A 23,159-nucleotide genomic window follows, 5' to 3' on the forward strand; every position below is an offset into this window, starting at 1 on the left:
CGAACCAACAGTCGGCGCTTCGACCTTAAATCTGGCGGGCGCAGGAGAAGGGGGCGGAGCACGCGGACAGGAAGCCGCCTCCGCCCATAGCCAAGATGGCTACGGCGCGGCCTAGGTGAGGGCGGAAGTTTTGGCGCTTCGCGCCCCGCCCATCCTCCTGTAAGACCTCTCTTTCTCGGCTGGCGGCCCTACTCTCTATGGCGGTTCGGGTCACGTGACGGGGGGGGCGGGGAAGCCGGCGCGTGGTCCTCCGCCCCGAGGGAGCAAGCAAGCAGGGCCGAGCGGGGAGGTGGCTCGGCCGAGGGGAGGGGGGGAGTGACATGTCTCTCGAAGACCCGTTTTTTGTCGTGCGAGGGTGAGTGACGGCGACCGGGGCGGGCGGCGGGTGCTCAGTCCCCTTCCCCTGCTCCCAGCGCGGGCCGGGGCGATACCAGGCTGCCCGCGCGCCGCCGTCGGGTGCGGGGCCGGGGTCGTCTCGGGGGGATCCGAGGGTCTCCACCTGTTTGGGGGCGCCGCAGGGGATGCCGCCTGTCCCCAGCCACCCCCGCTGTGCCCTGCCCACAGCGAGGTGCAGAAGGCGGTGAATGCGTCCCGCGGGCTGTACCAGCGCTGGTGCGAGCTCCTGCTGGAGGGCGCGGCGGCGGGCCGCGAGGAGCTGGACTGGACCACCAATGAGTTGCGGAACGGCCTGCGCAGCATCGAGTGGGACCTGGAGGACCTGGAAGAGACCATCGATATCCTGCTGGGCGGCAGTGGCACGGGACGGTGGGGGGCGTTGGGGGGGAGCGCTGTACCCCCACATCCGGAAGATTTTGAGGAAGGGGGGCAGCCTCTACTCCTGTCCGGCCCTGACCTTGACCCTTGACTCCCCGCTCACGCATCGTGGAGGCCAACCCGGGCAAGTTCAAGCTCCCAGCCGGCGACCTGCAGGAGAGGAGGGCGTTTGTGGAGCGGATGCGAGAGGCTGTCCAGGTAAGGAGAGGACCCGCCCCCTCCAGAAGGCGGGGTGTGTGTGTGTGTGTGTGTGTGTGTGTGTGTGTGTGTGTGTGTGTGTGTGTGTGTGTGTGTGTGTGTGTGTGTGTGTGTGTGTGTGTGTGTGTGTGTGTGTGTGTGTGTGTGTGTGTGTGTGTGTGTGTGTCGGACCCCGGGGAAGTGAGTGTGGGAAGGTTGGGGTGTCTTGACTCCTTCTCCCCCAGGAAATGAAGGACCATATGGTCAGGCCCACAGCCGTTGCCTTGCTGGAGAGGAACAACAGAGAGGTGAGGCCTCCTGGCACAGCGTCCTGGCCTGAGCCCCCTCTGGGCCCCTGCGCTCTGAGTTCGAGTCTGTTCCGTGTGTGTGTTCACGCCTCTCTCCTGGGTATGTGGGCGCCTGGTCCCTCCCGGCCAATGTGCATCCCCTCCCTAGATGCCAGCCTGCTCTTTCTGCCTGTGTCCCCCATCCCAAGTCCTCCCTGTGGGTTGATTTGTACTTCAGGCACCTATCCTCAAGCCTTCTCCCTTTCTGCGTGGTGGGTACTAGTTTCCTTACATTGAGGGAGCTGGGGATGGGGAAGCCTGCATACCTACCTTGTGTGCATGTCTGTCCTTTCTGCTTACGCACCCTGTTGTGTGTAGGCTCCCTGCCTTCTCTGTTTGGATGCCTTTTCCCTCTGGGTCATGTGCCTTTTCTTTGCATGTGATAAAACCCCAGCCTTTAGGTGTCCTGTTGTGAGCTGGCGTGGGGTGTGGGTGGGTGGAGGCACGGAGTCCCGCACCAGGCTGATGTGCTATAGCAGTGCCCACATACCTTCCACGCGGGCCACCTTGTGGATTACAGTTCGAACTCAGAAAGGCACAGCCTGGTGCAGTAGCAGAGAGCATTCTGCTGTGCTCGGGCCATGGCGGACCCATGCTAGAAGCTTTGTGAGTCCTGGGAGGCAGAGCCCAAGAAGCAGGGGGACCCAGCCTGTGCCCAGTAGAGTAGGCAGTGGAAACCAGATTCAAACCCGGGCTCTCCTCTGGCTCTGTCTGCCTCCAGCATTCCGAAATGACAGTAATGAGTGATGTCAATGAGAACTGTAGCAGTCCCGGTTTCACAGATGGGGAAACAGAGGCACAGAGGGCTCCAGGTGACAGGGCTAAGGTCACCTCACTAGTAAGTGGTGGGGCTGGGATTGGACCCCCAGACCCCACCCCCACCCCCTGCCCACACCCCTAGGGACCGCATTCATGGGTACATTTGCCACCATCTGCATCTGGCCCCGCTGAACACGGGCATCCCCTCCCTGAGCTGGTGGTCTCTGAACCCACAGCTGTTGGCGGGCAAGGCGGCCACCCAGAAGTCATCCAGCGACCTGCTGGATGCCAGCGCGGTCTCGGCCACCTCGCGCTACATTGAGGAGCAGCAGGTCACACAGCAGGTGTGTGGGAGGGCGGGTGGGGGGGGTGCGGGCGCTGGGCAGGAGCTGTGGCTGAGCGTGGGGGGGTGGGGGCTGCAGACAGCTCAGCCCCTCCCACCCCTCCCCTGCCCAGCTGATCCTGGACCAGCAGGACCAACAGCTAGAAATGGTGTCTGGCAGCATTCGGGTCCTGAAGCACATGTCTGGGTGCGTCGGAGAGGAGCTGGACGAACAGGGCATGTGAGAGGCCAGGACCCCCTGGGGGAGGGCCAGGAGCCCGCAGCTGCCCTGGAGCCTCGGTCCCTCCCTGGGCCACTGACCCTGTGCTCTTGGCAGCATGCTGGACGCGTTTGCTCAGGAGATGGATCACACCCACTCCCGGATGGACGGGGTCCTCAGGAGAATGGCCAAAGCCTCCCACATGACTAGTGGTAAGTGCCCTGGGTAGTCATGGAGGCCCCCTTTTCCCCATGACCTCCGGCCCTCTGGACTGCCCCCCTCAACCCGCCCCCTTGCCAGATCGCCGACAGTGGTGTGCCATCGCGGTCCTGCTGGGCGTGCTTCTGCTGGTTCTCGTCCTGCTCTTCGCCCTCTGACCCCAGCTCTTCACACCCTGGGGGAGCGCCGAGCACTTTAAGAGCTGGGTAGGGTCTGCCCCCTTGGGGAGGGGCACCCCTGGGGAGCAGCTCCAGAGCTCTCAGGGCCAGAGTGGGGACTCCCCCCTGGCCATCCATCCCAAGTGCACTTAGGGGCGCTTGAATGACAGATTTACTCGCTCATCCGCAGGGGGAGACCCCCGCCATGCCCCTCTCCAGCTCTACTTCCTGTGTCCCCCAGCTATTTGCCCGCGTGCCTTCTACATGTGCCAATCCAGAAATAAAATTCCAGCTTTTTTATACAAGTTTGAATCATGCAGTGTGTTGCTTCTAGGCTTGTGCCGGATCCCTGAGCGGGCTTGCTGGTCCAGAGACCCCTGCTTGCCTGCACAGGGGCCCCGGGGTGTGCATGGTGGGGGTGAGGGTTTCAATTTCAGAGCTCGATATTTGATGCAGAAAAGATTATTCCTGTTTAGTTCTTAGATTTGGTAACGGAGAGTTTATTAATTTATTTGGAATTGAAAATTCCAAACTCTGATTCTTCTGTGAGCCCTCAGATCAGCCTACCCATTCCCTGTTGGTTCTGTGCTGGAGTTTAGCCAAGCCCATAGCTGCTGGCGAGGGGTCTTTGAGTGACGTTGGGCTCCACTGCCACGGCCTCTGCTAACATGGGGAGTGTGACAGCGAAGTGCTATGTCCGCAGAGGGGCCTTCCTGAAGGCAAAATGATTCCTATAAACCGAGCAAGCATGTAGGTGAACCTGAGGTTATCACCTTGTAGCATTATCTCAGTCCTACGGCTTAGGTAACAAAACATCCAAACCAGGAGTCTCAGTTTCTCCTTTGTACATTGTCAAGGGCCGGGCGTTTGGAGGTTGTCATTTGTGCCGGCTGGAAACTGTCACGTGCCTCAGAAAAGCCTTGTTCTTCTAATCCAATATTGTGGGTGCACAGGTATTGTTGGGTAGGGCTTGATTAGGTTGTTTCCATGGCTATGTGACCCCACCCATTCAAGGTGGGTCTTAATCCTTTTGCTGGAGCCCTGCATGAAGAGAATAAAAGACAGAAAACAGACAGCTCAGAGAGCTGAGAGATGAAATCAAGTGATGCAGATGTTTGGAGATGCTGAGAAATCCAGAATTTTCCTTGGAGAAACTACCCGAGGCTTGGAGAGGAAGCCACTGGAATCAGAAGCTGAAAGCAACAAACCAGGAGCAAGGAGCTCAGGGGCCAGCCACGTGCCTTCCCAGCTGACAGAGGTGTCCCAGATGCTGGCAACCTTTCTTCAAGTCAAGGTATCTTTCCGTGGATGTCTTAACTTGGACATTTTCATGGCCTTAGAACTATAAACTTGTAACCTAATACATCCCCTTTGTAAAAGGCAATCCAGTTCTAGTAAATTGCATCCCAGCAGCTTTAGCAAACTGGAATGTCATTTTATTAGGCTAATTTGTCAAATCTTAAAAAGGGCGAGATAGGAACGGGTTTCCTTTTTTTGCACAAAAACATGGCTACTATGTGTTTTGGTTCTCTCAATCCTTGGTGGACTCAATTCTAAGTCTTCCTGGGGTTAAAAGATCTATGGCCAGCTTTGGGAAGACGTGTTGTTTCCACTTACCTAGGTTGAGAGGCACTTGTCACCAGTCACCCTCGGGAATTTTTGAAGTCGACCCTTGGAAGTCCCACTTGACAGCGGGACAGTCTGGTCTTCTTGAAATAAACAGTGAGCTGAAATATTGCCCGATTATCTCTGCTCTATGGATGTCTGCAACTCCTGCCCCATCACCACCAAGTGGACTTTGGATTGACTTGGGCACCTTTTCCATCTCATCGCCAAGATCTTTTGACTTGATGGACTGCAGAGCTAGGTAAATATCTTCTCCATTTTGTTGGAAATATCCTTGGATAGAGGGGATACTCAGGAATGTTAGTATGTCTGTCCTTTCTCACTGGATAGGGCTGCTTGTGTCCTCAGAACACCCACAGGATGTTTTAAATGATACCTGTTTGGTTTTGACCTGTGGTGTCCATTTTCACGTGTTTCCTTCCAACTTGTGGGCGCATTGGGTCAGGGCGAGCAGCTGTTGGCCTGGAGCAGGCCACTGCAAGGGCTCCAGGTGTCGCATATGCGGGTTTGTGGGTGTGTGAGGGTCGTGTTCCTGGGGTTTGGGGAATCAGGAAGGGCAGAGGAGGGCTGTGAGGGGCTGTGTCATCTGATGCCCCTGGTGGAGTGGCCACCCTGCTTGGCTTTGGGGGGCTCAGCACGGAGGGTACGGACATGGCATGTGTGCAGGGAGACATGCGCCCACGGTGGGGTAGCTGGAACAGGGTTTCAACCAGAAGTCAAGGTGGTCTGGGTCTCCCAACCATGGCCTGAGGCAAGCCTCAGCCTCAGTTTCCCCCCTGCCCTGCAGGCTGAGGATGGCCCATCCCACACCCCCATTGCTCGGACCCACCAGTGAGCAGCAGGCAGCTGCGCGGTTACAAAGGCGTTTAGTTTATTCTCCTTGTCAGTGTCACTGATAGCCTCACGGTTCACATTTCCCAGTGTCCCTCCTGTCCTTACAGTAGTTAATGTGCAATCTCACGTATGGGCCCGGGGCAGGGAGGGGGCGGGTGGTTGGCACTTCACGCAGCCGGGCGCTCTGTCCGTCCCGCTTGAGGGGTGTGGGTGGCCAGGGACGTGGCACCCCATGGTCTTGCCGTTGGCCGACGACGCTCCATTCATGTTCCCTCATGGCTGCCCAGGGTGGGGACCATGCAGCTCAGGCGGGGAGGGGAAGGAAGAGCAGCAGGCCGCCTGGGGTTGGGGAGGGGCGCAGGGGTGGCTCCTGGGGTAAGGCACAACCCTGTCTTTGGCTCTCCTGGTGAGGAGTTTCCTCCCCTGAACCCCTGCCCAGCCCCTCTCCCCAACTGCCCCTTCTCCCAACCCCACCCTCCCAGTCCCTGAAATGAGCGGGTGTGGCCACCCAGCCCAGAGCTGCAGGGTCTCAGGGGAGGAAGGGTCCAGAGGCCGGCCCCAGCCCAGGCAAAGTCAGGGGCTGGGGTGGGCAGGGGCCTGCCAGGACAAGGAGGGGGAGGGAGAAGACCCCGGTCCCACAGAGCTGGCCCCTGCTAAGGCTAGGAGGAGGGGCGGCTTCCTTCTGGGGTCTCCCAGGGTGGGGGACTGGAGGCCCGGCACCGCCTGCTGCCTGGGACCAGGATATTGTGCTTTGGGGTCCACACTGGGGCAGGGTGTTGGGGCTGGAGCCCAAGGGCAGGGGAGGTGCGACTAAGGTGCTTGTGCTTTAGCTGGGGGTGTCGGCTCCCCCTCCCACACACTCAGGGGTCGGTAGCCCAGCCACGACCCCAGCGGGCCTGAGCCCATCCCCACCCTGCAACAAGCAGATGTTAGATGTGACATTCCACAGCTGGTGGGGCTGCTGGGGTGGCAGAGGCCTCCAAGTCAGATTCAAGGGGTCCCATGGGGGCTGCCCCCCTCAGTTTCCCCTTCCCCGCCTCTGAAGAAAGTGGGTGGGTATAAGGGATGGAGAGGAAGGGGGGGAGAGAAGGTGAGCATAGGGGCTAGAGATACAGAGTGAAGCTGTGAAATGATGCCACCAAAGGTGGGGGTAAAAAAAGAACCCTCAGCATTCACACATACAACTCAAAAACCCTCACGCTGCGCGAGGACAGAAAGGAATGGTGAGAGGGGTCTCCTGGCAACTGCCCACAATGGAGACAGGCCCAACCAACTAGCCACGGCCAGACACCTTTAAACCTTAGAGGGGCCGGGGGTGGGGGTGGGCCAGGCCCCCAGGCATCTGGGCAGAGGGGAACTGGGTAGCCACAGGCCGGGCTGCCACAGAAGCAAGGACCCGCTCTGCACACACTCAGCCTGCTCTCCCAGCCCCATTCTGCCCTTGGTGGCCCCCAGGGACCAAGGGGGTAGGGATGCCAGACACAGTCCGGTTGGTTTGAAAAATAAAAGGAATCTTATACTTCAATATTTCATTAGCTAAAAAAATGTTTTAAAAATTATGTACATGGGGTGGGGGCCAGGTGCCCTGCTTTGGGGTGGTGGGGGGGGGGGACAGAAGGGCAGCCGCCCCCCCACTTTGTTCCAACCCTGGTCCTGCCTCTTCTATCTTCATTTGTTTGAAAAGCAAAACCTCTACACATTCACACGCAGTCGCACGCACACCGTCCGTGAGCCCCCGAAACCTCTAGTCCTCTGCCTTCTCCTGCCCCCGGGAACCCCCCCTCCTGCCATGTGTGGCGGACAGGGGCACAGGGAGGCTGAGTGCCTGGTGGGAGAGGAGGGCCCCGGTGGCCACTGCCTGCCACCGAGAGGCAGGACTGGGACTGGAACCTCAGTTTCCTCCGTTGGAAAGTGGCCCATCCCCAGGGCCTCGCCGGCCCCAGCCCCTCAGCACAGGGGCGGACGAAGGGGACAGGAAGGCGCTTTCGGAAATGTGGAAGCACTGCGAGGTGGTGGCGGGGTTCTGAGAACCCCGGGGGCCCCGGGGCTGGAAGGGTGCAGTGAGGGGTGAGGTTGAGTGAGGCTTCCACGGTGGGGCCTGGGGAGGGGAGATGCTTCCGAGCTGTTAGAAGTGGGGAGACCATGTGCCCCCCCAACACTGTATGTTAAAAAGGCATGCCCCCCCACCTGCTAACCTCTCCTGGTGGCCCCACTCGCTCGCTCAGAGGGGAGACACTGGGTGGGGGAGGGGACGGGGCCGGGAGCATGCAGCACCCCCCACGGGGTCCTGGGGGGGGACAGACAGTAGCTCGTGACCAAAATAACAGGGTGTGGGTGGGGGTTGTGGTGGTGGGGAGCCCGGGGCCCAGAGGGGAGGGCCCGGCGCCTCATGGGAGGACCTCGGCCGAGGGGCCGGTATCGCCATCATGGCCGGCTGCCTCGAAGCCGTGCTCCACACCCATCATGTCGGGCTCCAGCTTGCCCGAGTCGCTGATGAAGGTCGTGTAGGCCTCGTCCTCGGCCCTGAGCAGCTTGACCTTGGGCATCCAACTCTTGCGCACCACGCGGCGGGCGTTGGTGCACATGTCTGCAGCGATGGCGTTCATCTCACTCTCCTTGAAGTTGGGGGCAAAGTTCTGGCAGTAGTCTGCACGGGTGGGGATGGGGACTCAGGGCAGGGCCTCAGCTCCCCACGTCAACTCCCAAGAGTCACTGGAACCGCCCACAGAGGTGACAGAAGTGAGGGCAGGGCAAGGCAGGGCTCCAAAGCCAACTAGAAACTGCGCCAGCCAGACCTAGCTTGGCCCCATGGGGTAGAGTGGGATGGCCCAGCGCCCTTTAAATATTGAGTTACTTGCCGAAATTTAAAAACTGGGAGATCTCACACAAAAATCTACACATTCCTCCTGACAACTGGCTTGCTGGGTCATGGTGGTTAGGGAAATGGCCTCCCCTCCATTTGCCAGGCCCTAAAGGGGTGGCTTTGTTGTCCTGTGACCACCGGGATTGGAGATCCTGTCTTGGCACAGGCTTCTGGCCTCCCTCCGTGCCCCCTGCCTCCACCCTCTAAACCACCCCAGGCTCTTCCCAACAAGCCTAGTAGATTCAGCCTCAGAATCCTTCTTAACACCAAATTCTGTCACTCCCCCCCAGCCTTCAACAGCCAGGGCCACCTCCCCTAGCCCTGTCCCCCGGGGCTCACACTTGACGGCGTGGAGGACGCGGCTGTCCAGTGGTTTGCGGCTGGGGTTGTTGCTGGAGGAGCGGATGCCAGTGCCGCAGCTGTTGGCCAGTGTGTTCCTGGGGGTGGGGAGGTGGGGGACGTCAGCACTTCCCAGGGGTGTGGGGTCCTGCGCTGCCCCACTCCCTCTGCCCAGGCTCTGGCAGGGTCTCACCGGTCAAAGAAGGAGGCCAGGAGCCGCCGCAGCAGGACCTTGTGCCGCGTGCCCGCACTGACGTGACAGTTCATGAGCTGCGCCCGCGTGATGTACACGTTGGTGCCTGGGGTTGGGGAGGGACACAGGATGGTTCCCAGAACCCAACCTCCCCTGCCCCGACCAACCTGGCCCCGGAGGCCCACCACATGCCCTGTCCACTACCCTGAGGCCCTCTGTAGGTTCTGGGTCCTCTGAGGACAGACCCGGGCAGGCTCGTGGCAATGGCCCAGGGCAGAGTCCACCCACGACCACCTAGGAGAGGCACCAGGGGCATCCCAGGCCCAGAGAGGCTTGGTGGGGAGCAGAGACTCACACCCAGGCAGCCAGACTCCAAAGGCCGAATGCCAAAGCCCCACAGGATTTAACCCTTGCGACCATGAAATACTATTTGGTCCTAAAGAGGGGTGTCACTGCGTGGCTGCCCTAGTAAGCACTGGGCTGAGTGAAAGAAGCAGATGGAGGACAGTGAGTGGATGGTCCCACTTAGGTGATACATCTACAACGGGCAGCTCTATCGAGACAGAAAGCAGATGAGAGGTTCTCCCGGGCTGGAGGGCAGGGGAAGGGGGAGTTATTGCTTAAAGGGTACAGAGTTTCTGTTTGGGGTGATGAGAAAGTTTCAATGATGGACAGTGGTGAGGGGAGCATATCGTTTTAACTGTAACCAATGCCCCCGAGGTGTACCTGTAAAAATGGGGATATTTTGTGATATATGTCACCACAATAAAAATTAAAGTAACAGCAAAATAAAACAAGCCACCTCCTGAAATCATTTATCCCCACATGGACCCAGGCTCACATGGGCTCTGATGGGTCAGAAATGTTCCCGCATCAACTTAGGCACTCATCACCACTCCCACGAGGGTGTGCTTTGCTGTCTCAGCACCACTACCTGTGTGGGGAAACTGAGGCCTGGAGGGGCTTCAGCTATCCCAGAACACAGCTGGTGTGTGGCAGGCCCTGGGTCCCCGGCAGAGCGGCTGGGTCCACCTGACCACCAGGCAGGGGAAGGAAAGGGGCTGCCAGGCCCACCTGTCACCAGCTCCAGCTTCTCGGAGGGGTCACCCTCATCGTAGAGCTTGGGGTGGCAGCAGTTGCCAATCTGGTTGATGAGCTCCGCAGGCAGAGAGGCCAGGTCTTGCCGCACTCGGAGGCGATTACGGGACTCGGGAGCTGCCTGCTCGGGAAGGGCCTCCACCTTCTCAGCTGGAGAGAGAGAGGACGGCAGTGTGGGTGACGGGGCCGGTGGGGCAGAGTGGGTGGGTGTGAATGCGCGAGTGCATACACAAGGGGGGGAATTCAAGCCCGGGGTGCAGAGGCGTGGGGTACACAGGGCTGGGAGGAGTGGGGAACTGGGGGCGGGGCTGGGGAGCGTGGGCGCCGCACCCGTTGGGCCGACGTTCATCATGCTGTACATGGTGTACATGTTGCAGATCTGCCGGTACTGCTCGTCAGTGCCCTCCTCGCCGGCATCCTCCTCCTCGTCCTCCTCGTTGTGGTAGGAGCCAGGGCTGTCGCTGGTATAGGCACTCGAGGTGCCCGGGCTGGTCCGCTCTGACGTGCTGGGCCCGCTCACCGTGCCCCCTGCCGCCACCCCTGGCGCTCCGCTGGCCGGCTGCCCGGGTCCGGCAGCCCCAGCCACGGCAGCTGCCACCACCGGGGCCTGCTGGGGTGGCCGGCTGCTGGCCAGGTCCGGCGTGGAGAACTTGGCCATCTTACGGCTGCCGTTGCCGCCACCCCCGGCTTCCTTCTGCCCGCTGTCCCACAGCCGCTTGGCCACAGGGGTGCACTGCACTGAGTCCGACTCCTGCTGCTCCGTCTTGACCCGTGATACGAGGGGCAGTGGGGTGCCACAGGCCGGCCAGCTGGACGTCTGCGCCACGGGGCTCTGGGGCTCGGACGACGGGGCCTCCTCAGCGTGCAGGCCCTGCGAGTCACAGCTGGGGGAGCTCACCTTGAGGAAGAACTCGGTGCCCTTCTCCATTATCTCCTGAATCTGCAGGAAGCCGGCCGTGTACATGAGCAGGAACTGGTCGCCCATGTTCATGCTGAGCCGGCCCGTGTAGCAGAAGCTGAGAATCTGCTGGAAGGACTGGGGCTGCACGGCCGCCGGCAGCTCCACCACAGCGCTCCGGGTGCTGTTGAACAGGTCGCGGAAGTAGGAGCTGCTGGCGGCCAGCACGGCCCGGTGGGCCTTGAAGGCGTGGCCCTTGACCACCACGGACACGTCACAGTACAGGCCCTGCAGCCGCTGCTCGTTGAGGCACTCCAAGATGCTGTTGCCAAAGTTGGGGATCTCCATCTGCAGGGTCTGGGCCATGGCGGCGGCTGTGCAGGGGACAGGAAGACAGAGAGAGGGCCACTTGGGGTCAGTGGGCAGGGGTCAGCTCTATTGGGCACTGTGGGCCAACTCAGGCCCACATGGGATCTACGTAGCCAGGGACATAAAAATCACATGGAGCTGCTTACACCTGGTATGCACTGGCCTTTGGATACACCACAAAATAAGCTGAGTCTGCAACAGAACAGGGCAGCCACACCATACTCTCTGCAGACAAGGCAAAGGAATACTTAGGTGCACCTGCCTGAATATTGAATGAGCCAGCAGTAAGTGCTCAGAAGGGCACAAAGGGCAGAGCAGGTGCCACACTGTGGGTCCCTGTGGGCCAGGGGTCTCTGCAGGGTGCCAGGATGGAAACTCCAAGCAAGCAGGCACATCTGAATTTTCACTGCCCTCAACCGACGCTCGATCCCCATTTGTTGAATGACTGACTACTCAAGAAACTGAAATTACAGGAAAAGATGTTCAGCCATCAGGGAAATGCAAATCCAAAGCACAGTGAGGTAACGCTTCATGCCCACTACGATGGCTGCAATAATTAAGATGGATGAGGACAAGAGCCAACCAGGGCACGGAGGAACAGAACCCTTGGGTGTTGCTGGTAGGAATGGAGCATGGTACAGCCACAGAACAGTTGGGCAGTTCCTCAGAAAGTTAAACACAGAACTGTCCTACAACTCAGCAATTCCACTCCTAGGTGGAAATGAAAACCAAAGTCCACACAAGCTCGACGTAAATGTTCATAGCAGTACGACCAAAACGTAGAAATAACCCAAATATCTATTAACAGATAAATGGATAAACAAAATATGGTGCATCCAAACCATGAGGTATTACTCAGCCACAAAAAAAGAACGAAGCCCTGACAGATGCAACGACACGATGAACCTGAAAAGAAGTCAATCACCTAATACCACGCAAAGCCATTCATATGAAACATCTGGAAAAGGAAAATTCAGAGACCAAAAGTAAATCAGTGGTCGCCTGGGGCTGAGGGGCTGGGGCGAGTTGAGGCAAAGGGGTATAGGGTTTATTTGGGGGACAATGAACATGTTTTAAAAATAATTGGACAGTGATAGGTACACAACTCAGTGACTACACTAAAGCCAATGGATTATTTGCTTGAAATCGGTGAATTATGGCATGTACATTATCTTCATGAAGCTGCTAAAAATCAACAAACCCTGTTCCCTCTGGCCAGAACTAGGCAGAGGCTGCTCTTGTCTAACCTTTGGCCTACTGTATTTTGAATCTGGTGATGGACTGCCTTTTCACAAAAATAAATTATCTTTTAAAATAAGTAAAATGGGTAGACTCCTATCACACTTTATTTACGTAAATCAACCCCAAAGCGTTTGCAGTTCAGGGAGGAAGAAATGGGAATCTAAGGACTGGCCTGTCCCCCAGCTCCAGGAGCCACCCACCCCACCCCCACCCCCACCCCCACCCCCGCTGTCGTGAGAGAGGAAGAGTGCACGTGTGTGCGCTGTGGACTGGCGGGAAACGTGGCTGACAAGACCTGGGGCCCCAGACACCCACATCTCCATTTGGGAACTGAAGCTGCTAAGGCCAGCCTGATGGTGCCAACTCAACCCATCCTTGCTGAGCTGCCACCAAGTACTGGGCTATGGGCAGGCTGGGAGCAGGCCCTTTGCAGGAGACGTGAGAACTGAAGCCCCAAGTATAGGATACAGGGCAAGCGCCCAGAGAGCCCCACTCCAGGGGACTGGCAGCCCTGTCCCCCCATCCCAGGCAGCCAACCTGAAGCTGCGCCAGAGCTGGGCCCGAGTGACCAGGGCCAGGGGGCACCACAGCCCCCAGCTTTGCCAGCTCACACTCCAAGGGGGCAGATTGCCCAAAGTGGGATGGGCCAGCCTTGCCTCTCCAGCTGAGTGATCTCACCTTCCTGGGCCTCTGTTTATTCATCTGTAGAATGGGCACCCACCCTGAGAGGCTGCATCTACGTCTGTGCGTGACCCTGGGACATAGCTGTGAGCAGGACTGGCCTGTGCCCACCTGGGACACACCATCTGGAAGAGGAGACCCTGGGGTGGTTTAATCACAGCTGGGGGGTGCTCGAGAGGGGCCACCTGGTGGCAGTAACTGCTGAGGAAGGAGCAGGTGCCAGCTAGACAGGGGGATGGAGGGAGCAGAACTCCTGGGGAGGAGCCCACGTGTGCAGGTGGGAGGGGCCCTGACCTGGGTGGGGAGTCCATCTGAGCAAGCGGCTGGGAAGCCTGGAGCCAGGGAGACTTGGGCTCAGAACCAGCTTTTGGAAAATTCCATGGATGCAGCACGGGAAACTGAGAGACAGGTGCAGGAGGGCGCTGGTGGGGGCGAGAGAGGTTGCGGCTGGACCAGGGAGGAGCAGTAGAGAGAGACAGGGAGCAGACACAGGTGAGGTACTCCTTGTGTGTGTGGGGGGGACACAGTGCTATCGAGAGGCCCTAGGGAGGGGAAACGCCATGAGAAGCAGTTTCTCTGTAAGGCAGAAGGCTCAAGGGGCTCAGTCCACCCACGCTGTGGCAGGCAGAGGCTCTGAACACAGAGATCCAGAAGAGAACCCCCTGCACAGGTACCCAAAACCCCAGGAGTAGGCAGTGTTTGTCCCTGTGTGTGCATGCTCGTGTGTGTGTGTGTGTGTGTGTGTACACGTATGTACAGTGAATCCTCCATCAAGGTGAGGGCAGGCATTCTGGCCAGCTTTGTCATGATAAAGTTCTTCAGAACAAGAGGAGATGGTTCATAAATATTTTAAAATGTGTTAAATCACAGTGGGAAGCCAAAAGCCATAGAGAGAAAGAAAACAAGTTGGGGACAAGGTACTGGGCTGTGATGTGGTGATACTTTGGGGCTGTAAGGGGCACCCCAAGAGCCTCGTTACTGCTTGGTACGCTGCACTGCTTGGAGCACTCCCGAGTTAAATTGCTCAGAGCAGTCCTGGGTTAACTTGCTTGGTGCTCACAAAAACATAGGGTGCGCCGCTTTCAGGGTGGGGACTGCACCCCACCCCCACCCAGAGCACATGCTTAACAGCCTGGAGATGGAGCCGCTAGCCAGGCCCTAGCAGAGCGCCCAGCAGTGGGGGTGCTGAGTCTTCCAGGGTAACAGGAAGGAATGGGAGCCACCACATGCCTCGTGAACCCCAAGAACTCTGAGCCTCAAAACCTACCACCCTGGGGCTTAGAACCTTCCATTAGTGATTTGGGAGGGGGGCCACCGTGCAAACTGCTCAGCCCAAGTGGTCACTGCCTCCAGGGTGGGGGTGGGGGACTGGCACCTGGCGAGAGGAACTGGGTAAGGGGAGGTGAGACTGGGCAGGGTTGGGGCGGCATCAAGGGGCCCTGGAGACCCACCCTGGCGGCCACTCCAATCCCATGCACCAGACGCAGAAGGAACAACTGCCTCCCACACTTCAGCCTCCATCAAGCCCTGGGCCTGGGACACAGCCCCTCACCCACACTTCTTCTCAGTCCAGTGAGGGAAAAGCAAGGACTGGGGGAGGATCTGGAGCCAGGGGTCAGGGCCTTGGAGCTACTAAACAATCTCAAGCTCCGTCTCCACAAGGCCCAGTCCTCAAAGGAGCTGCTGGGAAAGGCCGGCCCTGTTCCCTGCCCTGCCAGGTGGAACTTCTCCGCCTCGGTCCTTGGGAACGCCACAGGGTTCCCTGCCAGGCTGTCACCCACAATGAGCCCCCTCCCTAGAGTGCCCACTCCCTACTCGGCTGCCCCTCCCCTGAGACCAGGAAAGGCTGGCACATCCTCCCAGCCCCACAGCACCCTGGCTCACCTCTGAGAATTCTATAAATCCCTTTTCACTCTCATCTCAGGGGCAGAAAACCACAACTGGGTCATCTCTCAAGACTGAGCCGTTTGCCCCCATTCTGGGGTCCCCAGAGCCCTTGGAGGTGAGAAGCAGGAGGTTCTGGAGTAGCCCCAGCCTCCTGCAGGGCAGAGGGGCCTGCTAGCATCTTGAGCTCCAGGCCCTGGTGGGAAGCAAGAGCACGGCATACCGTTTCCATGACCCCCAAAGGGGCACTCAACAAATATTTGCCAAGTGCCTGCCTGTGGCAGGAAGTGCCCCAGGAGCTAGGGGAAAGCCATGGCTGAGAAAGGCCCTGGGTCAAAGACAGACCCATGCATCTAGGACCCCAGACTGATGTGGGGCTAGAGCTCCAAGAGCCACAGTGAGGATCTGATGCTGGCAATCCTGGGATGGGCTGGAGGAGCAGAACCCCAGGCCCAGGAGGGCACACAAAGCCCTGTGGAGAGGCAAGCATGGCCTTCTGACGGTGGAGGAAGCCCAAACTGTACGGGGTTCTGTCCTGGCCCATGTCTCCTGGCCCCTGGGGTCAGGGCTCCCAATACCCTTTATTCACCAACCACACCCCACTGAAGCCTCTGTCCTGGGGCTCCCCAAATGCCAGCCTTGTATGGCCCTGGTATGTCACCACAGGAAGTACAAGGGTGACCCCACCTCCAAGCTTGTAATGCTGGGCTCCGGCCCCCTCGCTTGGGAATCACCCTCCAAAACCACGTGCTGCCACTGTGGTCCCTGTAATACCAGAGGCCTGCTTCATGGGACCCTGTGTGGTCGGGCTCCACCTCCCTCCAGACCTCCTTGCTGGTCTCTGGGCCCAGAATGTTCCTCCCGAGACAGCCACAGCTCTGCACTGGGCGCCCAACTGAAATCTCCTCGGACAAAGCCCCTCCCCAGCCGACCCTGGAGGGCTCTTCTCTGTGCTTCCCCTTTCCTCCTGGGCACTCCCCACTGTCTAGCAAAAGCCTGGTTTCCCTTCTTTGGTGTCAGCCCCACAAGGGCAGGGACTTTTGCCTGTTCTGCTCACTGCTGTTCCTTGGTACCTGGGACACAGCCGGGCGGACAGTGGGTGCACAGTGATTGCCTGTGCAATGCATGAGGACTGGTTTAGATAATCAGGCCATTCTTTCCAATCTTAACTCCTTTTCCCCCACATTGATATGGTTAAAGCAGGGGTGAGGCTGGGAAGACAGGTCTATGGTGGGGGATGGGGTGGGGACTAGGTGGGCAGGGGGATGGGGTGGGGACTAGGTGGGCAGAGCCCTCTTCTGCAGTCCACCCAGTCAGAGTACTGCTCCGCGCTGGCCAGCGCTGCACTTCAGATTCCCAGTGATTGCTTACGGGGCCCTCAGGAAGCTCCAGTGTGAGCGGTACCTGCTGGCTCTGTGGGAAAAGACCTCAGGATTTCCAGCCAGCAGAGGCTGGGGTGGTTGATTTGTGCCTCACCAGCAACTGCCGGAGACAGTCACCATCCTGCAGACACTTCTGCCAAAACACGGCTGGTGACGTGCACTGAGTGATGTGCACGCCAGTTAAGGGACATCACCAACTCCTAGTGTGAGAGCAGCCCTATTGTTCTGCATCCAGCTCCATATGGGGCAGGCCCAACCTGGGAGCACAGTGAGGAGGGACAGGGTGCTGGCCAGGGAGGAGGATAGGCGACGGCATGCCCCAGGCTGCTCGGGGTGCCAACCTGACCTTGAGCCAGTCAATTCCCCTGGAGGAGCCAAATGTGAATGTTGCTAAGGCCAAAACTTTTTGCTCCCAAAGAACAAAGTGGTATCTTAAATGTGCACACCCCTCTCCATGGCTGAGCAGGTCTTTTTCAAGCATCGGCATATTTAATTCATTCCTCCTTCCCTGCAAAGCTATTATAAATCTGAAGTGGGTAATAGGATTAATAAGAATACCTAACACTCTCCATCTGCTTCACTTCCTCCTCACGGGTGAGGAGAGTGAGGCCAGGTCCCCACCCCAGAGTCTCGGGTGACCCCTGAGGGTCCAGCTAGGGGTTCAGCTCCCTCAGCTCCCAAGGGAACCCTCGTTCCTTAGCCAGCCACCCTTACCCCCAGCTCTTCTCCAGCTCTTCCTCCTCCCCCTCAACTCTAGGAATGAGCAGTCTCTACCTGCTGCCTCTCCCTCCTCCCTCCGCCCACTCGCTCCTTTCCGGCCTGGCAATCTGGCCTTCGCTAGCTGCTCCGCCTCCGTCCTTGTCCTCACACAGAGAGCCCAACCCCCAGGCCCCCATACGCTGACCACAAGCCCACCTTCCCGAGTCATACCCCACCCCCTCCCTGTTGGTGTTCAGTCTGTGAAGCCCAGGGAGCAGCCGCCATGCAGAAGGTGAAGGTGACATCCCTGTGAGTTAGCCCAGAGGAGACCGCCGGGCAAAGGAGAGCTTGCTAGAGGGGATGTGGAGATGGGGGAGGGTGGGGGTCACAGAGGGTCTTGCCAGGTTATGACTTTGAATCTTACTGTTTTCTTAGCTGAAATCTTTAAGAAGCTTCCCGCTTCTTAAAGTTCCCCTTCTTCCAAACTCCCAAGAAACACTCTGGGTAGCAGCACACCCAGCACCCCCAGCACCATCTCCTCCGGGCTCAAAACCTGCGGCTGTTTCAAAGACTGAACGATGCACAGGACGTGGGCAGGTCAGTGCTGGCCTCGGGCATGGGCACAATGTTGATGGGTGGAACCTGCCAAGGGCTCCCCAGGCCTCTTTGGCTTCCTCCCATCACTCCCGAACACTGACGTCTCCTGCTAAAAGGGACAGCAGGGTTTCTCAGCACCAGATCATTCTTTGGGGAGGGGGACCATCGAGCCCCCACACCCACTAGATGCCAACACCAAATCGTGACAACCTAGAATGTCCCCAGACACTGCCCCTGGCCAAGAACCGCAGCGGCACAGGTATGCCTGCTCATGCCTACTCAGACGAGAAAACTGAGGCTAGCAAAGATCAAGCCCTTTGCCCAGGGTCTCATGGCTGAGCAGGGTGGTGCTGACCATGGAATCAGACTTTCTCCAGAGCCCCGTGTCTACTCATCTCTACCCCGCTTCCACATAATGCAGAACACATGCCTGTGGTGAGGCTGTGGTCCTCACTAAAGACTCTGGGCCTTGAAGGCCCTGAGACCTTCATGGAGGAGGCAGCCTGCAGACCGTACTTTGAGAACCAGGAGAATCAATGAGACAATGAGGACAATCACAAGCTGAACTCACACAGACCTCATCAGTCCCCAGACGCACAGCATCCACCCCTGCTCACAGCCTGAAGCTCACAAGGTCTCCTCCAGGGGCCCTGGGCAGAGGCATGCCCGGTGGGCCTGGATGACCTGCAAAGAGGCAGCACAGGCCAGCCCAAGGGCTGCCAAGGGGTGGAGCCCACTGCAAGATGCTGAGGTGCAGCCCACGCAGGGTGGGCCTGCGTGAAGGGAGGATGGGAGTGCCTCAGTTTCCTCACATGTCAAGTGGTCACGATGATAGGCAAGACCTAGCTCTTTGATCTATCACAGGTTTAAACAGGTTAAATGTGTGAATGGCCTCAGAGCAGCTGGGTCCCCAGGAAGGGGGATGGGGAAGATGAGGGCCAGGCAGGACCCAAGAGAAGGGAGAGACACTGGTGCCAACACCACCGTTTTCAAGCCCTGGAGTCACCTCAGTCAGCGCCCCTGAGCCTGGCAGGCTCCTTTCCCCACCTTGGGCCCTGGAGGAGACCTTGACAATCTCGGGACTCAAATCTCTCTGTGCCAGTCCCACAGCTCTAGCCTCGTCAACTCTAATGCCTTCAGTGGGTCCTGTAAAACCAAGTAGAACTCACATCTCCTCAAAGCCCGGCTCAAGATCTCCAAGGCCCTACTAGGATGTGGGAGATGTGGATTCAATTCCCAGCCTATGCACTCCAAAAAATAAAAGAATGTACTAGAGATTTCGGGTGTCCAGAGAGGGCGCAGACTTTAAAAGGCCTTGGATGCAGCCTGAGGAGCTTAAACTTGAGCCTAGAGGCAATGGAAAGATCCAGAAGACGCTGAGGGCACTTCTTTTCTTGGAGTGGTACTGAGGTTTCTCCATTTCTCCATTAGTGTGTCCCTCGCTCACACCCGCACAAAGGCAAGATGCTGGATGCACTTAGTGTGAGCCTGGCACATGCTCAATAACGTCTTTGAACTTGCTTGCCCTGAATAAAACACTCTCCCCTCCCTGCTGCCACCCACCCTTCAAGGTTGATTTCCTATTCAACCTCTCAGCTCTCCAAAAGGCTTCCCAGACCACCGATCTAAGGCTGTATCCCCCCACCCTACCTCCAGTGCTCGCCTAGCATCATTTTACCTTGTTTGACTACCTTCACATGCGGAGGGACATCGGAAATTACGTCACTCATTCGTCTCACTGCTGTTGGTCCCCTTCACCAGATCAGAAACAGCTGAACAACAGCCCTTGGATCTGTTCCTCACACTGATCCCCTGGTCCCAGCACAGTCGGCAGCCAGGGGTGAAATGAGAGTGTGCTCACAGTCAGATTCCTCTTTACTCCTGGCCACAGACTGCTTTGGTTTCCCTTGCACATGTGCCCAGTATGGTGCCTGCACATCTTAATTCTCTCTGAGCTGTGATCTACTAACAGCCCCTTCTCCTCTGGGTCCACAGACACAGGCCTGGTCTTACCTCCCTGTGTTTGCCCAGACCAAGGGCTCTGGCTCTGCCTGAAGCACCTTCTTCTCTGCCATCCACACATCAAGGTCAGCTCCTACCAGCTGACCTAGATGGTAGCCAGCCACTGTTACGCTCCAAAGCAGAGGCCCAAGAGGACTTAGTCTATGCTCCAGCAACCTCAGCAGAAAGCCCCAGCCGAGGCAGGCAGGGAGGCGCAGGGGGCAGGACCCAGGTGGGGGTGTTGGGAATGAGACAGTGATTGTGGGAAAGGGAGGAATTAGGGGTACAACCCATCATTAAACCCAGACAACCAAGCTGAGGGCGATACCATGCAACCCAGCAGCTTGTGGCTCCCACCTCAGGTGCTGAGGATCCCAAATCAACTTTCTGAGGACACCTTGCAAATTAGTAAAGAGAAGGGGACTGACTAGAGCTGGGGTAGACTGACTGGGGACCAACATGGGGAAAAGACAGCCTGGGGGCAAGCAAGTGGGAACCAGGCCCCACCCTCAGAACCACCTCCCACTGCCCACCCCCAGCTCTATGACCCCTTGACCTTTTAGCTCCTAGGAATGGTGGGAAGGTGTGACCAGGCCTCTAAGAAAGAAGCTTCCAGGGTTTCAGCCCCCAGGACACTAAGAAAACTCAGTCTGTTCACAAGGGCACTGGCCTATACCTCAGGATGGGCAGGAAGAAAGAAAGGTTCAAAAGAGGGAGGCTAAGGGGAATCCTCACTAGGGAATCCGGGACAGTGGGGTGCTCCCGGAAAGCTAACTTGGGGGTGCTACAGGTTTGACTGAGGGTCAGTTAATCCTAGCTCTGACCCACGGTAAGACACAACACCTCTCGGCCTCAGCTTCCTTGTCTGTAGGTCGGAGAACATGGTGAGTGACCAATGAGCTCATCTAACCCACAAGCTCAGCCTAGGACCTTACAAAGGCCTGGCAGGGGTGTGGGCACCCGATTTGGTCCCCTGTGACCTGCCTTCACCCCCATAAGAGCCTCTAAGACAATTACTAGAGCTTTATTCGCTCAACTCCCAGCTTCATCACCTCCAGTCAGAGAGCACACAAAACTCAAGCTGCTGCCTGGGAGGTTTTGATATAAGATGGGGGCATTAGAGAGAGTTCTAGGTGCCCTCCCCTAGGCTTGAGCTTCAAGGCTCTGGGCACAAAAAGTGGGGAGAGAAAAGAGAACCTAGGATACTTAAGTTATGCCTGCTGGACTGCCTCCTCTACAGACACAAGGGGTGGGGGTGGGGAAGAGCCAACCCCCTACTCCACCCCCACCCCCACGATAAGTAAGATGCCTGAGCTAGGTATTCCAGACTACTCCTTGAGCTGTCCATACAGACACCCACCCCACTGCCCAGCGCCAGGGTAGAGCAGAGAAGCCTGCCCAAGGTGTAGGGCCAGGACCCAGCGGTTTCACATGCATGGAATGTTTCTTCATGGAGTGTGCGAAACAGAAGTCCTCCCAGGTTTGGCCCAGAGCTCACACCTCTCGGCCGGGTGGGGGTGGGGGTAGGGGTAGGGGTGGGGCGTACACCTTGGCCTGTGCGTTCAAATCCCACTGACCTCTCCTGACCTGCTCCCATCCCCATTAGCCTAGCCCAAAGTCTCTCTCGCCCCCTAACCCGACCTGATCTATCCTAGATCCAGCCACCCCCCGCCCCCGACTTCCAGCTCTCTGAGCCATGACCTCACGTGACCCCCCGCAAACATCTCAGGGCTCTCGGAGCCGCCCCCACCCGAACTAACTCCGCCCCTCCCCACCCTGCCCCACTTCCCGGGCTTCTCCTCAGCGGCCCCCAGGCCTGTAACTTGACCCACCCACCTCCTCCAGCGCCGTGACAGTACCTGCAAGCCCAGCCCCTCCCTAACCGCACCCCCCACCACCCCCGCGCCTCTTCCCTCCGGCCACGACGCCCTCCTCTCCTCCCCCACTCTGCCGGCCCCGGACCCGACTCCTCCTCCTCCCCCTTCCCCCTCCGGCCTCCCCCGGCGCCTCCTCACTTTTCCCTCCTGGGGCTCCTCAACTTTCCGGGGCCCCCGGCACCTGTCCCAGTCCGGCTGCGCCCCCCCCCACGCCCCCGCCAAGAGAGAGGGGGTGCGGGTCCGATCCCGCCGCTCCCAGACCTCGCGGCCGGGCCTGGGGCTGGACGCCCAAGGCCGCCCGCGGTGTCCTGGCCTCCTACCCCTCTCCGGCCGGGCCACGGGGCAGGCTGTGGACCCGGCTCCTCCTCCAACGACGGAAGCGACCCCCGGCCTTCTCTCAGCCCTCAGCCCCTGGCCGGCCCTCGGCCGATCCTCCGGCCTCCCCGGGGCCTGGGGCGGACCCTCTCACCTGCGCCGTGGCCGCGCTCCGGGGGCTCCCGGCGTGCTCCGCAGCGGCGGCTGGGGCCGGGCCTAGGCCCGGGGCGCACCCCCCTGCGCCGGGGCCTCGGCCTCCGCCTCCGCGGCCTCCGCGGCCTCCGCCTCAGCAGCAGCGGCAGCCGCGGCGGCCATTCATTGTGGGCCAGGCCGCCTCAGCTGATCGCCGAACCAACGCTAGCCGCACCGCTCCCCAGACACGGCCAACCGAGCGCCGAGCCCGCCTCTGCCTGCCCTTGTTGCAACTAGGGGAACATTCAGAACTCTTTGGAAGAATACTAGAGTAAACATTACTTAATTAAATCAGCATTACACTGCACTTTCTGATATAAGCTTTAGTCAAATACTTGGCAAAATTAAGGCCAAATGAAGTAACAACACATTTTCCTGAATTACAGACAGAATTTGTATGGCCATCATTCTATCAATTAATGGGGATTACTGTAAGCGCATTTCATGTAACTTAGTTCATATAATGAAATGAATTATTATTAAAGAAAAATATAACTCTCATAAAATTAAAATCAGATTAAAAAAAAAAGTTCCGTTCATGTTGCAACTGTGGTAACCGAGACCCAGAGAGGGTTAAGAACAAGCAGCCCGCAGAGCTGGGGCCGGGACCCAGCAGCCGGACCACTGCTCTCTCCTATGTTAATTCATTCACCAGGCAACATCTATTGAGCGTTCATAGTGGGCTGCTCCGTCCACTTTCCAGGCGTTTTGGCGTTCATCTTTGCTCGGCCCTGGAAGCAGGGTAAGGAAAGTGGGAGAACTTAAGTAACTTTCATCGTGCACGTGGTGAGACTGGGCTTCAGATGCAGGAAATCCCATTCCAGGGCCTGATTTATTCCTGGCTACATTGGAATATGCTTTGAAATAACGTGTATACCGCACCCGGCACACCTGAGACAAATCGGTAGGGGTTCTAGTTCTCTGTTTACCACCCTCTTTCTGAGCCTCAACTTGCTAATCTGTGAAATGGGGCCGGTGACGTGTTTCCCTTCCAGCGGAGCGGTTGTGTTAAAGGATACCCTGTACAGCAAGTTCAGCGCGCTTCCTTTCCGAGGTACATTTTGATCCCAAATGCCCACTGTAGGAGACATCA

General features: G+C 58.2%; 2 protein-coding genes across 6 annotated transcripts; one reads left to right on the forward strand and one right to left on the reverse strand.

Annotated features, from left to right (window-relative positions):
* The first annotated feature begins 233 nt into the window (after positions 1-233).
* Positions 234-3,281, forward strand: STX10 (syntaxin 10). 4 transcript variants are annotated; one of them, XM_077121653.1, is made up of 8 exons: positions 234-355; positions 565-734; positions 867-972; positions 1,220-1,259; positions 2,294-2,401; positions 2,514-2,620; positions 2,717-2,811; positions 2,900-3,281. In XM_077121653.1, the coding sequence occupies exons 1-8, from the start codon at positions 321-323 to the stop codon at positions 2,974-2,976; spliced, it is 738 nt and encodes a 245-aa protein (XP_076977768.1). In that variant the 5' UTR covers positions 234-320; the 3' UTR covers positions 2,977-3,281. The 4 variants fall into 4 exon arrangements, with proteins under 4 accessions (XP_076977768.1, XP_076977767.1, XP_076977770.1 ...); XM_077121652.1 differs by having other exon boundaries at positions 878-972; positions 1,197-1,259; XM_077121654.1 differs by having other exon boundaries at positions 241-355; positions 878-972.
* A 156-nt stretch (positions 3,282-3,437) lies between these two features.
* NACC1 (nucleus accumbens associated 1) lies at positions 3,438-22,089 on the reverse strand. Of its 2 annotated transcripts, XR_013159628.1 has the most exons (7): positions 22,029-22,089; positions 10,260-11,201; positions 9,906-10,079; positions 8,832-8,937; positions 8,639-8,736; positions 4,594-8,083; positions 3,442-4,017 (listed from the first exon to the last, which is right to left on the reverse strand). XR_013159628.1 is itself a non-coding variant. In XM_077121650.1 (6 exons), the coding sequence occupies exons 2-6, from the start codon at positions 11,191-11,193 to the stop codon at positions 7,824-7,826; spliced, it is 1,572 nt and encodes a 523-aa protein (XP_076977765.1). In that variant the 5' UTR covers positions 11,194-11,201; positions 22,029-22,089; the 3' UTR covers positions 3,438-7,823. The 2 variants fall into 2 exon arrangements, 1 of the variants encoding a protein (XP_076977765.1); XM_077121650.1 differs by having other exon boundaries at positions 3,438-8,083.
* Positions 22,090-23,159: the final 1,070 nt, after the last annotated feature.

This window comes from Tamandua tetradactyla, chromosome 11, assembly GCF_023851605.1.
Source record: "Tamandua tetradactyla isolate mTamTet1 chromosome 11, mTamTet1.pri, whole genome shotgun sequence".
Taxonomy (NCBI): Eukaryota; Metazoa; Chordata; class Mammalia; order Pilosa; family Myrmecophagidae; genus Tamandua; species Tamandua tetradactyla.

Bases quoted from the DNA above. Each gene is read 5' to 3' on its own strand.
- NACC1 (XM_077121650.1), bottom strand. From the start codon at position 11,193: ATGGCCCAGACCCTGCAGATGGAGATCCCCAACTTTGGCAACAGCATC. The intron at 8,938-9,905 runs GTGGGCCTGGCA...CCCCAACCCCAG, and splicing joins GAAGCTGGAGCTGGTGACAG to GCACCAACGTGTACATCACG. The intron at 8,084-8,638 runs GTGAGCCCCGGG...CCACCCGTGCAG, and splicing joins CGTCCTCCACGCCGTCAAGT to ACTACTGCCAGAACTTTGCC.
- STX10 (XM_077121652.1), top strand. From the start codon at position 321: ATGTCTCTCGAAGACCCGTTTTTTGTCGTGCGAGG. The intron at 973-1,196 runs GTAAGGAGAGGA...CTTCTCCCCCAG, and splicing joins GGATGCGAGAGGCTGTCCAG to GAAATGAAGGACCATATGGT. The intron at 2,812-2,899 runs GTAAGTGCCCTG...CCCCCTTGCCAG, and splicing joins AGCCTCCCACATGACTAGTG to ATCGCCGACAGTGGTGTGCC.